At 38.8% G+C, this 15,352-nt stretch overlaps 1 protein-coding gene across 6 annotated transcripts in view; it reads left to right on the forward strand.

Moving 5' to 3' along the window:
• ATXN2 (ataxin 2) overlaps nt 1-15,352 on the forward strand; it is a 114,258-nt gene that overhangs the window by 82,339 nt on the left and 16,567 nt on the right. For 4 of the 6 annotated variants that reach the window (XM_044244264.1, XM_044244269.1, XM_044244266.1 and 1 more), the window contains 4 exons: nt 3,022-3,326; nt 4,643-4,706; nt 5,284-5,436; nt 5,851-5,917. In XM_044244264.1, coding sequence (XP_044100199.1) covers nt 3,022-3,326; nt 4,643-4,706; nt 5,284-5,436; nt 5,851-5,917 — 589 coding nt within the window. The remainder of the gene's footprint in view (nt 1-3,021; nt 3,327-4,642; nt 4,707-5,283; nt 5,437-5,850; nt 5,918-15,352) is intronic. The other 2 variants (XM_044244265.1, XM_044244268.1) reach the window with 1 other exon arrangement.

The following is a 15,352-nucleotide window of genomic DNA, read 5'->3' on the forward strand; positions in this document are numbered from 1 at the left end:
AATGGCTGTTACCAAAAAAATTTAAGAAAATAACAAGTGTTGGCTAAGATGTACAATTTTGGTAGAAACATAAATTGCTGTAGGTGCTAAGACGTTCCTCAAAAATAAAGAAATTAAAAATAGAACTACCATATGATCTAGCAGTTCCATTTCTGGGTATTTATACAAAGGGAATGAAAATACCAACTCAGAAATATAGCTGGATCCCCATTGCATCATTGCAGTCATTGTATCATTATTTACAGTAGCCAAGACATGAAAGCAACCTAGGTGCCCATTGATGGGTGAATGGATAAAGAAAATGGGGTGTATATATATGTATATACAAATACATATACATATTTAGGTATATGTAATATAGATACACACAGGAATATTGAGGCATAAAAAGGAGATCCTGTCATTTGTGACAACATGGATGGACTTTGTGGTCACCATGCTAAGTAAAATAAATCAAAGACAAATAATTGCATAATCTCGCTTATGTAAAAAAAAAAATCTCGCTTATGTGTGAGATCTTTATTTTATTTTATTTTATTTTTTTAAAGATTTTATTTATTTATTTGACAGAGAGAGGGATCACAAGTAGGCAGAGAGGCAGGCAGAGAGAGAGAGGAGGAAGCAGGCTCCCCGCTGAGCAGAGAGCCCGATACGGGACTCGATCCCAGGACCCTGAGATCATGACCTGAGCCGAAGGCAGAGGCTTTAACCCACTGAGCCACCCAGGCGCCCCTGTGTGAGATCTTTAAAAAAAAAAAGGCCCTTCAGGTACAGATTGGTTATCACAGGCAGGGGACAGTGAAATGTGTGAATGGGGTCAAAAGATAAAAACTTCTGTTTATAAAATAAGTCATCGGGGTGTAATGTTCAGAATGGTGACTCTAGTCAGTCATACTGTACTGTAATATTTGAAACTTCCTAAAAGAATTGATCTTAAAAGTTGTCAAAAGAAAAATTTTAACTGCAGTTATGGCTGTTAACTAGACATTGATTATTTTGCAGCATATATGTATATTGAATGATTGTGGTGTATGCCTGAAACCAATACATTTATGTATTATGTTTTATTGGAAAAAAGTGGTTTAGTTTCAGGGGAAGAAAAAAATCTCAGTTTTCACTTAGGCTTCTTTAGTGTACTGCAGTTGGAAATACAGCTGAATGCTGAAAAGCATGAATTGTGCCTTAGTTTATCCATTTACGAGGTGGTGGTAAGCGTCTACATCACATAGGTCTGTTGTAGCAATTAAATGAATGAGTTAAATCATTTAGAACAGTGTCCACACCATAGTGAGTACTTTAGGTATGTTTTCCATTATATGAGTAACATTAAAAAAGTCTCATTTTTGTCTCACTCAAAGACTTCTGTAAATACTCAAGAGATCTCTGCAGTATGCAGTTGGTCTGTTAATGTAGGTAGCTGCTACTAAAAATTACCTGAACAAATGCTGGCTTAAACATTAAATGCCTGTTGTAACTTGAGTTGCCACTGGGTTCAAATAAATGATCCTATCATCACCTTTCGGCATGAACTGATTGTGGATTCTGTGACTGTCTTGGTGATGTGGTGAAGCTGGAGATGCTCCCAAGATCCCAGCCTGCCAAGGGCCTGAGCAGTGAGACCTTGACATTTGTTTGCCCATCCTGAGGCTGGGGAGAGACACTTTTTTTCTGTCCAGCCCATGCAGTCCCTTCTTGATGCCTGGGGCTGCTGCTCTATTCACATTGCCACTTCGGCTGCTTCTCCTTGGTGTCTTTCTCCTTCTCTTTTTCTTGTCATTTCCTTCAGCTGCTTCTCTTACGTTTCTAGAGAGTATGGCATTTTTTTTTTTAATACACATTCTTTTTTTTTTTTTTAAGATTTATTTATTTATTATTTGACAGACAGAAATCACAAGGAGGCAGAGAGGCAGGCAGAGAGAGAGGAGAAAGCAGGCTCTCCGCCAAGCAGAGAGCCCGATGCGGGACCCGATCCCAGGACCCTGGGATCATGACCCGAGCCGAAGGCAAAGGCTTTAACCAACACTGAGCCACCCAGGCGCCCCAGTCTTTTTTTTTTTTTTTTTTTTTTTAAAGGATTTTATTTATTCATTTGACAGAGATCACAAGTAGGCAGAGAGGCAGGCAGAGAGAGAGGAAGGGAAGCAGGCTCCCTGCTGAGCAGAGCCTGATGTGGGGCTTGATCTGAGGACCCTGGGATCATGACCTGAGCTGAAGGCAGAGGCTTTAACCCACTGAGCCACCCAGGTGCCCCCAGAGTATGGCATCTTAAATCAATCATCTTCAGACAGTAGTAGCATCGATTTCCTCTAGCCTGTAAACTTAAAAACCCCAGCACCTACTTCACTAACATCTTAGCCTTCTACTCGTCTTGGTACTTGTGTTTTGCACTTTCCTTCTTCAATAAGGTTAGAAGATCTAATTGACCAACCTTCTATCCCTCTGAATCCACTTGCTTCGGACTTGCCAACCCACCACTTCTGCAGTCCAGGCCCAGGTCCACTAGTGTTTTTCTGTTTCTCCCTTTCCCTTGGGTTTTTAAGCATGTTGTTTCTTTAGCTTAGATAATTCCATTTTCCAGGCTACTCTCACCCCAAACTTTTATGCCTTAGACTACATGGCACTTCTACTGAGAAACCTTTTTCTATAAATTGCTTTTCCTTTAGGATCCCATTTCATTTACCACATTTTTGTTAGGTATCTGATCTCACCCAGGTGGTAAGGGTGAGGATAGGAACTATTTCGTATTTTCCATACCCAGAGGGTACAATTTCTGACACATGGTAGGCAGTTAGTAGATATTTAACTTTTGAGGTTAGGATATTTGAGTGCCTAGATGACTATGGGTGTCTTGTATATATGTTCTGTTATTATTGCTTTATAGTAAGTACATTACTCTTAAAATGTAAAAAGCCTTATTTGGTATATCATGCTTATAAATAGTATTAGTTTGCTTATGCTCATGGAGAAAATTGATTATGGAGTTATTTAAAATATTTAAATATAATTGTTTTCTTTATTCAGTTACAGCCAAGTTCTACTTCTGAATCTATGGAGCAACTGCTAAACAAAAATAGAGAGGGAGAAAAATCAAGAGATTTGATCAAAGACAAAATTGAACCAAATGCTAAGGATTCTTTCATTGAAAATAGCAGCAGCAATTGCACCAGTAGCAGCAGCAAACCGAACAGTCCCAGCATTTCCCCTTCAATCCTCAGTAACACGGAGCACAAGAGGGGACCTGAGGTCACATCCCAAGGGGTTCAGACTTCCAGTCCAGGATGTAAACAAGAGAAGGATGATAAAGAGGAGAAGAAAGATGCAGCCGAGTGAGTAAACTTTGAATTGAGCACATCCTGTTACTTACTTTTTCTTAGAGTGTACAGGGGCTTTCAGCTCCGGAATCTATCTGGACTTTTGGACTGCTTTCTGAGTACCCCCCAGGTTACAAACAACTGTAAACAGATGACTTCTTAAGTAAATTAAGTCTTTGTACTCTGTTTCCTTCCTTCCCCAGTTTTGTTCCCCATGGCCAAAATCTAGACTAAATTAAGAACTTTTTTTTGTAAATGTACAGGGAGTTTTGGGAAGTATATCCCCTGAATGCTGGTCAGTACGCCCTCCTAGCCCTGCTGCTAGAACCCAGAACTGCTGCTGCCAGGAAGAGAAAGAAGTGTCTGGTGCTCCTCCTTGGAATTCAGAATGTTTTCCATCAGAAAACGTTTTATTAATTGTTAGATTTCTTAAGATAAACTTAATCCTCCACATTTGATATGTCATCAACTGTACAGATCTTTGTGGGCTAGCTTCAGCCTAACCACTGTTAATTTATCTATTCTGGGTTCCATACAATCCATTTACAGCCGAACTTTTGGAATGCAGCCTGTTGATCTGTCAGAGAGTGCTTATTCTTAATATGAGGCAAAATTTTTATTTCCCAATAGTGGTATGTGGGTGGTATGTAGGAAAACACTTGGTTGCATTAGAAAATACTGCATGCTAGGGGGCACCCAGCTGGTTCAGTCTGCAGAGCATGCACCTTGATCTCAGTGTGTGGGTTCCACCCCATGTTGGGTGTAGAGAGTACTTAAAAGTAAAATCTTAAAAAAAAGAGAGAGAAGGAAAGAAAATACTGCATTCTAGAGAATTGGTATATTAGGGATTGCCTTTAGCGATATTTTATCTTCTCAGTTGATTTGTTGATTGCCTTTGAGAGAAGATATATTAACACTTTTTTAGGATTTATTTATTTATTTGCTGTACACATGCGTATGCATGGTTCGGGGATGGGGAGAGGGCGAGAAAGAATCCTCAAGCAGACTCCCACTGAATGCAGACCTCGAGGTGGGGCTTGATCCCAGGACCCTGAGATCATGACCTGAGCCAAAATCAAGAATCGGATGCTTAAATAACTGAGCCACCCAGGTGCCCCCACTTTTTTAAAAAATTGCCTTTTTGGGGGCATGTCTTAATCTGATTAAGGTGTGGGAAATACATGTATGCATTTTAATGTAAGAGAATTCATGATCTAGTAAGAATTGCTTAATGTATGTTTAGCACTTTTTAAAAAAAGTGTAGAAGACTTGAGAGAAACACAAGTTCCATGCAAATTTTATTGGCCCCTTTTAATTTTCCCCTGGTGTAGGCAAGTGAGAAAATCAACTTTGAATCCTAATGCAAAAGAGTTCAACCCTCGTTCCTTTTCTCAGGTAAGTTTATTTCTCTCTTTGAAGTAATCATTGTCTCTAAAAAAATTAATTTATTATTGGTAATAGTATTTTCCACATACCTGCCATCTAAACTCACAGGATGTTGAAACAACTTGTCGTTTAAGTTCCTTTTTCTTATATGGTCATTTATGAATATTTTTGAGTCACTGAAAAGATTTTTGTTTTGTTTTGTTATCAGTTAAATGTGATCTGGGGTAAATCTTTGACTATGACTGGCTGACAAGCTAGGCTCTCAGGTTTATAGATAAACTATTTTTATTCTACTGAATTTATAATACACTTAGTAAATTTTTAAAATACTTTAGTTCATTAAAAATCACAACTGTTTTTAAAGTATTATTGACAAGTTGGCAGATTATTATAATAAATTAATTGGCAAATTTAACTTTCTCCCAAGTGCTTTTCCTTTTGAAACGTGGAAATTTATTTTCTAAAACTTTTTTTCATTAAAAGGCACTAAAAGCAAATAGAGCTTAGAAAGATGGGAAAGATCAGTTTTCAGATTGAAATAACAGTTAGCCTTTCACCTTAAGATGGTTGATTTTTATTTTTGTAGCCAAAGCCTTCTACAACCCCAACTTCACCTCGTCCTCAAGCACAGCCCAGCCCATCCATGGTGGGCCACCAACAGCCAGCTCCAGTTTACACGCAGCCTGTTTGTTTTGCACCAAATATGATGTATCCAGTCCCAGTGAGCCCAGGCGTGCAAGTAAGTCCTAGATTTTGATGTTCGTTTTCCCTCCTTAGTTATTTGTATTCACACCAAGCACTCTGTCAGTGTGTGGTGACTTAAGGCAGTAGTGGCAAAACAAAAGTACTTGAAAGGGGGAGGCATGCAATAGCATGGTGTGTTGTTAGTATAAAAACCTAAATCTGAGAATGTTTTCTGGTGAGAAAGAAAGACAGTTCAGGTTTACTGTAGTTTGGGGTTTGTCCTTTTAGGTATGGGGTGATTTTATTTTTTTTTATTTTTTTATTTTTTATTTTATTTTTTTAATAACTCCTGGAGAATGAGGAAACCTCAGAGCTAGCTTTCTAGCAATATACAACTAAGAGAAAATAGTAAAATATATTCTTACTATCTGAAAAGTTTAATCTTTTTTTTTTTTTTAATTTCCTCAAGCCTTTATACCCTATACCTATGACGCCCATGCCAGTGAATCAAGCCAAGACATATAGAGCAGGTAAAGGTGAGAATAATCCTGCCTGTGTTTGCTTGTAGTCAGCATGCTGCATGAATTCGGGAACTGATTTATAATGAATGAATATTTGTCGTTGAGCTTTCATTTTTGGTCAGCCTGTGCATTAAGTTGTGATACCCAATACTAGGTAAGGTATTTAATGCACTCCCCCCACCAAGATTGATTTATTAGAGAGAGAGAGAGAAAGGGGAGGGGTCAGAGGGAGAGAGAACCTCAAGCAGACTTCTCACTGAGAGCAGAGCCAATCTCGCAACCTTGAGACCATAACCTGAGCCAAAACCAAGAGTTGGATGCTCAACAAATGGTACCACCCGTGTGCCCCTCAGATGCATTTTAATAAACAAGACTAGGGGAGGAGAAAATGTTCATCAGTTGTGATTGTTTAAGATCCTTTTCAGAAAGAATAATTGAATTTTGAAGTTTTCTTTACTAAATTTGAAAAGTGTTTGCTAAATTAGTTTACCAGGTTGTTGACCTTTTGTTTCATAATAACATACAACTCCCCCTCCCCAATCTGGAATTTCTTTTTGAGCTGAGGGCAGCTCATTTCAGAAACCGTCAAAATCTTCATAGTAGAGGGATATTTCCTCATCTTGAAAATGAGAATGTTGTGAGGAGCCTGGGTGTCACTGTCGGTTAAGCATCCAACTCTTGGTTTTGGCTTGGGTTGTGATCTCAGGGTTGTGAGATTGAGCCCTGCGTTGGGCTCCCTGTAGAGTATGCTTGGGATTCTCTCTCCCTCTCCCTCTGCCCTTCCCCACCCTCAAATAAATAAATCTTTAAAAAATAATAAAATGAGAATGCTTTGTAATCTAATACTCTAGACGTGTGGTTAAATAGCCTTTGTGGGAAAAAAACACATACTGATCTTAAAAGGAGATTGTTTAATGTGGGCAAATGTTAAAGGGTGTCCTTTTTTGCCATCCAGGTAGTTGAGAGCTAGTTGATAAGTACTCAGTGCCTAGCAATATTCTCCTAACCTAAAACTTCCACTTCTTAAATTAATAAGCTTTCCTAAGTATTTGAAGTAATCATTTTTGGATGTTGATTAAAATTCTTACTTTTTTCTTTTTAAACAAGTATGGTATTCTTTGCCTTGGAATACTGGAACATGCCGAAAGAGCTGTAGCTTAGATAATTTAAAGTTATCTAGTTTTAGGATTAATCTTAATTCTGTGGATCTAAAAAAGTTCAGGTGGAGGAAAGGTTCTTCTAGTGCCATTTTGAGTGAGGTTAATATTAAGGTATGTCTTCCTCTCAAACTGTTGGTGGGAATGCAGGCTGGTGGAGCCACTCTGGAAAACAGTGTGGAGGTTCCTCAAAAAGTTGAAAGTAGAGCTGCTCTATGACCCAGCAATCGCATTGCTATGTTTTACTGCAAAGATACAAATATGGTGATCTGAAGGGGTACCTGCCCCCCAGTGTTTATGGCAGCACTGTCCATAATAGCCAAACTGCGGAAAGAGCCCAGATGTCCATCAGCAGATGAATGGATAAAGAAGATGTGATGTGTATATATATACAGTGGAGTATTACTCAGCCATCAAAAGAAAAATAAAAGGGCGCCTAGTTGGGTCAGTCGGTTAGGTGTCTGCATTTGGCTTGGGTCATGGTCCTGGTGTTCTGGAATCAAGTCCTGCATCAGGCTCCCCGCTCAGCGGGGAGTCTGCTTCTCTCTCTGCCTCTCCCCGTGCTTGTGTTCTCCCTCTCTCAAATAAATAAATAAATAATTTTTAAAAGCGTAGGTGGTTCAGTCATTAAGTGTCTGCCTTTGACTCAGGTCATGATTCCGGGGTCCTGGGATTGAGCCTGCATTGGGCTCCCTGCTCTGTGGGAAGCCTGCTTTCCCTCTCCCATTCCCCCTAATGTGTTCTTTCTCTCGCTGTGTCTCTCTCTCTCAAATACATAAATGAAATCTTTAAAAAAAGAAAAATGAAATATCTTGCCATTTGCAAGTATGTGGATGGAACTAGAGGGTTTTGTGCTAAATGAGAGAAGTCAGAGAACAACAAATATCATATCTCGCTTGTATGTAGAATTTAATTAACAAAATAGAAGATCATAGGGGAAGAGAGGGAAAAAATAAGATGAAATCAGAGAGGTAAACAAACCATAAGAGACTCTTAATCATAGGAAACAAACGGGGCTGCTGGAGGGGAGGGGGGTAGGGGGCATGGATCAACTGGGTGGTGGACATTAAGGAGGGCACTGGGTATTGTATAAGACTGATGAATCACTGACCTCTGTCTCTGAAACCAATAAGATATGTTAATTTAAATAAAAACAATATTAAGGTTTTCGTATATTACTACCTGTTTATGGGATATTTTTTTTTTAAAGATTTTATTTATTTATTTGACAGAGATCACAAGTAGACAGAGAGGCAGGCAGAGAGAGAGGAGGAAGCAGGCTCCCTGCTGAGCAGAGAGCCCGATGCGGGACTCGATCCCAGGACCCTGAGATCATGACCTGAGATCATGACCTGAGCCGAAGGCAGCGGTTTAACCCACTGAGCCACCCAGGCACCCCTGGTTATGGGATATTTTAACGATTACTTAAGACAGTACAATGGTGTGTTTTTATGTTAAAACAAAAAAGATGATTACAATGAAAGCAAACACTATTGTAGGCTCTGATGTGAGGGCGGCACTTTAATTCAGGCAGCAGTATCATTTCCCAAAGAGAGAAGTTACACGCCCTGAGAGCCCCTCAGCCAGTGTTGTAGAGCCATTTCTAGGAAGGTGGAACAGGCACACCTCAAACAGCAGCTGTAAACATAGTCTGTGCTATGAAGGTGGAAAGTGACAACATAATTGCTTTGTCCATAGTTCAGATTTGGTGATTATCAAGATTTTGTCACCTTTATTTGAGGGGTGCTTTGTTTCTTTGCTGCAGTATTTAAAGTAAATCCCAGACATCATGCCATTTTATTTCTATATACTTAGTGTTTATCCTTTTGAATATGGACATTTTTCTTAGCCAGAGTGCTAATTACCACACTTTATAAAAATAGTAATTCCAGAGTGCCTGGGTGGCTCAGTCTGTTAGGTGTCTCCCTTTGGCTCAGGTCATGATCCCAGGGTCCTGGGATCAAGTCCTGCATTGGGCTGCCTGCTCATCAGAGAGTGTACTTCTCCCTCTACCTGCTGCTCTGCCTACTTGTGCTCTCTTTCTCTCTAATAAATACATAAAATCTTTAAAAAAAAATTGCAATTCCTTTTTATCTAGTAATCACCACAATCACATTATCTTGGTATTTTTTTTACAGCTGGTTTGTTTTGAATATGGATCAAAGTAATAAGATCCATACAGTATGTTTATTACATGTCTAATTCCTCTGCTGTTTTTTCCCTGCCATTGTTTTGAGACAGAAACCAGTTGTTACATAGGAATGTCCTGTATTCTAGATGGTCTCTTCACTTCTTGTGATGTCACCAATTATATTAAGTTTAATTTAATTTTCTTGTGGCAGAGAGGTAAGAATATTTAACAGATGATTGTGAGATATTTAACAGAAGATGGTAAAGAATCTTTAACAGATGTTGGATCGTTCAGGAGATGCTCATTATCTGGTCCTACTTTGATAATTGGTAAAATTAAGGGCTTAGGCGGTGATAGCCCAGTCCTCCCCTCCCCAGATGTAAAGTTTTTTGAAATTTGTTAGGGCTCTGGTTCTCAAATTTTAGTGTGTATCAGAATCACTTGATGAATTTGTTAAAAACACAGATTTCTTGGCCCCAGCCCCAGAATTTCCAATTTAGTAGATTTGGGGTATAGCCTGAGAATTTAAATTTCTGGTACAGCTTATAAAACCAGCTCCCTAGTGATACTGAAGGTCCGTGATCATATTTTGAAAATCATTGGTTAGGAGTTTGGAAACAGTAATTTCTGAACTCCTAGCATTTCTTTTCTATGTATTAGCTAGAATCATCCTGTAAGGGGCTGTTCTTTTCAACTAGGGTTGGATATAGTTATCCTCAAATAGTTGGTACAGGAAAGTAAGAATAGATGCTTAAATTTAAGGGCTTAAAATTGCCTTAAGTGCCAATTTTCAATGAGGAGTTTTTGCCCTTGACACTTTTCAGTAGTGTCTAATGAAATTGCTTTGTTTTGAAAGATGTGACTGTCCCCCCTTTCTTTTATTATTTTTAAAAATATTAGGAATGCATGGATTTTCATATACTTTTGTATATTCGTATGTTTCAAGTTTTTGCTGCCCCTATTGCCCCATCTTTTTTTTTTTTTAAAGATTTTATTTATTTATTTGATAGACAGAGATCACAAGTAGGCAGAGAGGCAGGCAGAGAGAGAAGAAGGGAAGCAGCTCCCTGCTGAGCAGAGAGCCCGATGTGATGTGGGGCTGGATCTCAGGACCCTGGGATCATGACCTGAGCCGAAGGCAGAGGCTTAACCCACTGAGCCATCCAGGCACCCCTGCCCCATCTCATCAATGCCACTCCCTTCAAGTTGGCTCCTGTGTCCTTTTAGTACTATTCCTTTGTCTTTGTTGTTGTTTTTTAAGATTTAATTTGTTTATTTGAGAGAAAGCACAGAAGAGCAGGGAAGAGATGCAGAGGGAGAAGCAGACTCCTGCTGAGCAGGGATTCCTGACATGGAGCTCAATCTCAGGACCCTGAGATCATGACCTGAGCCAAAGGCAGACACTTAATTGACTGAGCCACCCAGACTCCCCTATTCATTTGTCTTTGATAGCTTCCTTAGTTTCTGCTGTAAATAAGATATGTCAGGCTAATCTGTGTCTCAACCCCGACCTGGATCCATATTCCTTCAAGGAATCCTAATTATTTTTGCAGAAAAAGTATTTATAAACCATTTTCTGGTCTTTGAGTTATTGTGTCTTGGCCTTTTCAGTGGACAAAATTGGGAAATTCATACTGATACATCTAATTCAAGTTAACATTGCAAGATTTTTACAGTGACTTTTTGCTTGCTTCTTTTTCTTTTCCATTGAAAACCTTGTAAAAATAGTGACTGTATTATCCCTTTTTTGGAAAAAAAAAAAAAAAGAATTTATTTATTTATTAGAGAGAAAGGGGAGAAGAAGAGAATCTCAAGCTGACTCCCTGCTGAGTGTGGAGCCTCCTGCAGAGCTCAGTCTGATGACCCTGAGACCATGACCTGAGCTGCAACCAAGAGACACTTAACTGACAAGCCACCCAGGTGCCCCTGTATTACCTATCTTTTAACAAATTACCACAGAGCTTAGCTGCCTAAAACAACAAACATAAATTATTTCACACAGTTTCTCAGGGTTAGAAAATCAGGTGTAGCCTAACTGGGTGGTTCTGTCTCAGTGTCTTATGAAGTTGCAGTCAGGATATTGGTTAAAACTATAGGGTCTGAAGGGGCACCTGAGTGGCTCAGTGGGTTAAGCCTCTGCTTTCGGCTCAGGTCATGATCCCAAGGTCCTGAGATCCAGGCCTGCATCAGGCTCTCTGCTCAGCAGGGAGCCTGCTTGCCTTTCTGCCTACTTGTGATCTCTGCCTGCCAAATAAAATAAAATCTTAAAAAAAAAAAAGAAAGAAAAAGAACTATGGGGTCTGAAGGGTTAAATGGGGCTGCAGGATCTGCTTCCAGATTCAGAGATATTGACAGGATAAAGCTGGTCATAACATGGCAGCTGGCTTCTCCCAAAATGAGTATTCAGAAAGAGAAATTGATGTAAATGGAAACTGGAGTGTGTTTTACAATCTAGCCTTGGCAATGTGGTATGCTATAGATCACACGAAGCAGACCTGGTACAATGGGAGGGGACTTCACAAGAGTGTGAATACCAGGAGGCGGGATCAGAGGAGCCCATCTTAGAGGTGGGCTTATTTACATTTTGATATAATGTGTATAATATATTTTAAAAACATTTGTTGTCTAATTGTTAACAATAAAATTTAACATTTCTATGCAGTATTAATTTCCTTAGTATCTAGTTCATTTAGAAATCTTTAAGTAACAGTTTTCAGAGTGAGAAGTTGTTGGTATTTTATATTTTTAAGCTGCTCTTTAAATGTTTTAAAATTTTTTAACATTGTTTACCAAGTATATAGAGATACACTTGATTTCTTAATACTGACTTTGTGTCTTGCCACTTCATTAAATACATTTATTGTTTTTAGTAGCTTCTTTTAGACTTAGAATTTTCTGTGTACATAATTATAGGCCAGTCACTGTATATTTTTCTTGCTTTATTGCACTGGCTAAGTCTTCTAAGTGACATGACCCTTGCATTGCTCCTGTTCTTAGGGTGGAGCCTTGTCTTACAGTGTTAGGTCCAGGCGTACTTCTTCAGTTACACTCTACAGGTACTGCTTTTTTCCCAGAGCGACAGTTTGTGGCAACCCTGTTTTAGGCAAGTCTGTTGGTACCATTTTTTCTTTTTATTCTTTTTTTAAATTTACTTATTTGTCAGAAAGAGTGTAAGCAGGCAGAGGCAGAGGCAGAAGCAGGCTCCCTTTCTGAGCAAGGAGCCCAATGTGGGACTCGATCCCAGGACCCTGGAATCATGACCTGAGCTTGAAGGCAGCCACTTAACCAACTGAGCCACCCCGGTGTCCATGGCACCATTTTTCTAACAGCATTTGTTCAGCATTTGTCTCTGTCACATTTGGTAATTTGGTAATTCTCTCTTTGTTTGAAGCTTTTACCTTATTGTTTTATACATATATAAAATATGTGATCAGTGGTTACCACTCACTGAAAGCTTACTGTCATCCAAAATGCACCTTTTTGATTGATGTATCTCTCTTAATGATAAGTCTCTCTTAAAGTTTTCCCTTTAGTTTTTGTTTTTTCCCCCTTTACATTTTACCTAAATCTAGCTGCTTTGTCCTATATATTTTTTTCTTTTACAATTTGAATTTCAGGAATTGCATCTCTTTCGTAGTGTTTAAAGTGGCCGTCTGTTCTCTGTAACGCTCGCAGACTGAGAATAAATGTCTAGAGAGGCTTGATAAGATCAGGTTGTAGTTCTTTAGATTTAATCTAGAATGTTTCATAGGTGAAATGTATACTGTCATGAGAAGTCATATGATGTCACCTTTTTGTGATAATAGAATAGCTTTATCTCTTCAGAATAACATTTCCTACCAGCCCTTGTCTGTTTAGCAACCACTGACAATCATTGTCTAGCCCTAGAGCCATCATTTCATTAAGGGGTTGCAAAATGGTGACATTCTCTATTATCCCTTACTCAATTATTAGTTGGAATATTTCTATAAAGAAAATTTTTAGGGTCGCCTGGGTGGCTCAGGTCATGATCCCGGGGTCCTGGAATCAAGTCTGCATCAGACTCCCTGCTCAGCAGGGAGCTTGCTTCTCCCTCTGCCTGCTGCTCCCCCTGCTTGTGCTCTCTTCTTCTCTCTCTCTGACAAAATCTTTGAAAAAGAAAAACTGGTTACTGTGAGGTATAGTTTGTGTAATTAAAATGTTATCATTTCAAGAAAGTTCCCAAAATAATGAGTTGATTTTATACTATCCTCTAAAGGTTGACCAGTGATGGTTTTTGTTGTTCTTTTAGTACAAACTCATTGTTTTTAACATTCACTTCTCCAGTTGGCATTTTTATTGGAATGATACTAAATTTATAAATTAGGGGCGAATTACTGTCTTTTTATTTAGTCTTCTTATGCAAGAACAATTACGCCTTTCTCCTTTAAATCTGCTTTTGTATCTTTAGTGTTTTTTTTAAAGTTTCTCTTAGAAGATAGTGTGTATTTTTTCAGTTTATACTTAGGTATTTTCTTTTTTTATTGTTATAAAACCAGTGTGTTTTCCACTGCAGTTTAAGTAGTTACTTATGAAGTAAATTTATGAAGTACTATATATGCAGACTATTTCTGTCTTTATGTTAATTTTGTATCATGCTCTTTCATTTGTCAAGGATTTGCTTCTGAAACACAGTCATGGATTGTATAAGGCATATCATCCCTGCATGATAGTAAAGCCTTTGCACAAAACCACTTTGTCTTCTTGGTACAAATGTAATGGTTTTCTTTTGCAATTTGTGAGAAAAACTTTGTTGTTTTTAAAAATATGCCAAAGTCAAGAACTTGATTAATGTAGACATTATTATTATTATTATTAATGTAGAACAGAATTTCTTAGCCTTGGTTCTGTTGACATTTTGGGACAGATATTTTTGGTTTATTAGCATACCTGGCCTTTACCCATTTTTAAAAACTTCTTTTTTTAAGACTTTATTTATTTGAGGGAGAAAGCGAGTGGGAGAGAGAGAAGAGAGAGAGCATGAGCAGGGGCGAGGGGTAGAGGGAGAGGGAGAAGCAGGCTCCCCGCTAAGCAGGGACCCCCCCACCCAAACCCCCACTCCATGTGGGACCAGATCCCAGAACCCTGGGATCATGGCCTGAGCGGAAGGCAGATGCTTAACTGACTGAGCCACCTAAGTACCTGGGCCTTTACCCATTTGATGCTAGTAGTACTCCCCTTCTCCCATTTGTGGCAACCAAAATGTTTTCAGATATTGCCACATGTCCCTTGAAAGACAAATTGCTCTCAGTTGAAAACCACTGGACATATGGAAATCATTAAACTACTGTCCATCTAAGTTATAGTTTACTATTAATATAGATTCAATTTGAGGAAGAAAATATGCCATAAACCCAAGTATATGTCTGTATAAATACATAGGCATATGTGCTAATGCATAGGAGATAATGTAGAAGGCCACACACAGTTGCTGTTAGTGGGAAAAAATGTATGTAAATAGTGGGATGGAGGATTTTATGTTGTATTGTAGAATTTTTTTATGTTTTAAAATTATATTCAAGCGGGGCACCTGGGTGGCTCAGTGGGTTAAAGCCTCTGCCTTCAGCTCAGGTCATGATCTCAGGGTCCTGGGATCGAGCCCCGCATAGGGCTTCTCTGCTCAACAGGAAGCCTGCTTCCTCCCTCTCTCTCTGCCTGCCTCTCTGCCTACTTGTGATCTCTGCCTGTCAAATAAATAAATAAAATCTTTTTAAAAAATTATATTCAAGCATTTTCTGTGTGTATAACTAGAATTTTAATTTTTTTTTAGACTTTATGTATTTTATAGAGATTGCATGTGCACAAGCAGGGGAAGCTGCAGAGAGAGAGGGAGAAGCAGGATCCCCATTGAGCAGGGAGCCCGATGTGGGGCTTAATCCCAGGACTCTGGGATCATGATGTGAGCTGAAGGCAGATGCTTAACTGACTGAGCCACCCAGGAGTTCCTAGAATTTTAATTTTAAAAAAGATGGTACACTTGACTGGCTTTTTGACTTAAATTAATTATTTCAATATATGAGGGTTATAATCAAGTATCAAATAGTAAAAAGGGTTATAATCAAGTATCAAAAGAAATCGTAAACTTTCATTTGTTAAAAATGTTATAGGAGTTTGAGGTGCGCCTGGGTGGCTCAGTGGTTTAAG

Source organism: Neovison vison, chromosome 3 (assembly GCF_020171115.1).
Source record: "Neovison vison isolate M4711 chromosome 3, ASM_NN_V1, whole genome shotgun sequence".
Classification (NCBI taxonomy): Eukaryota; Metazoa; Chordata; class Mammalia; order Carnivora; family Mustelidae; genus Neogale; species Neogale vison.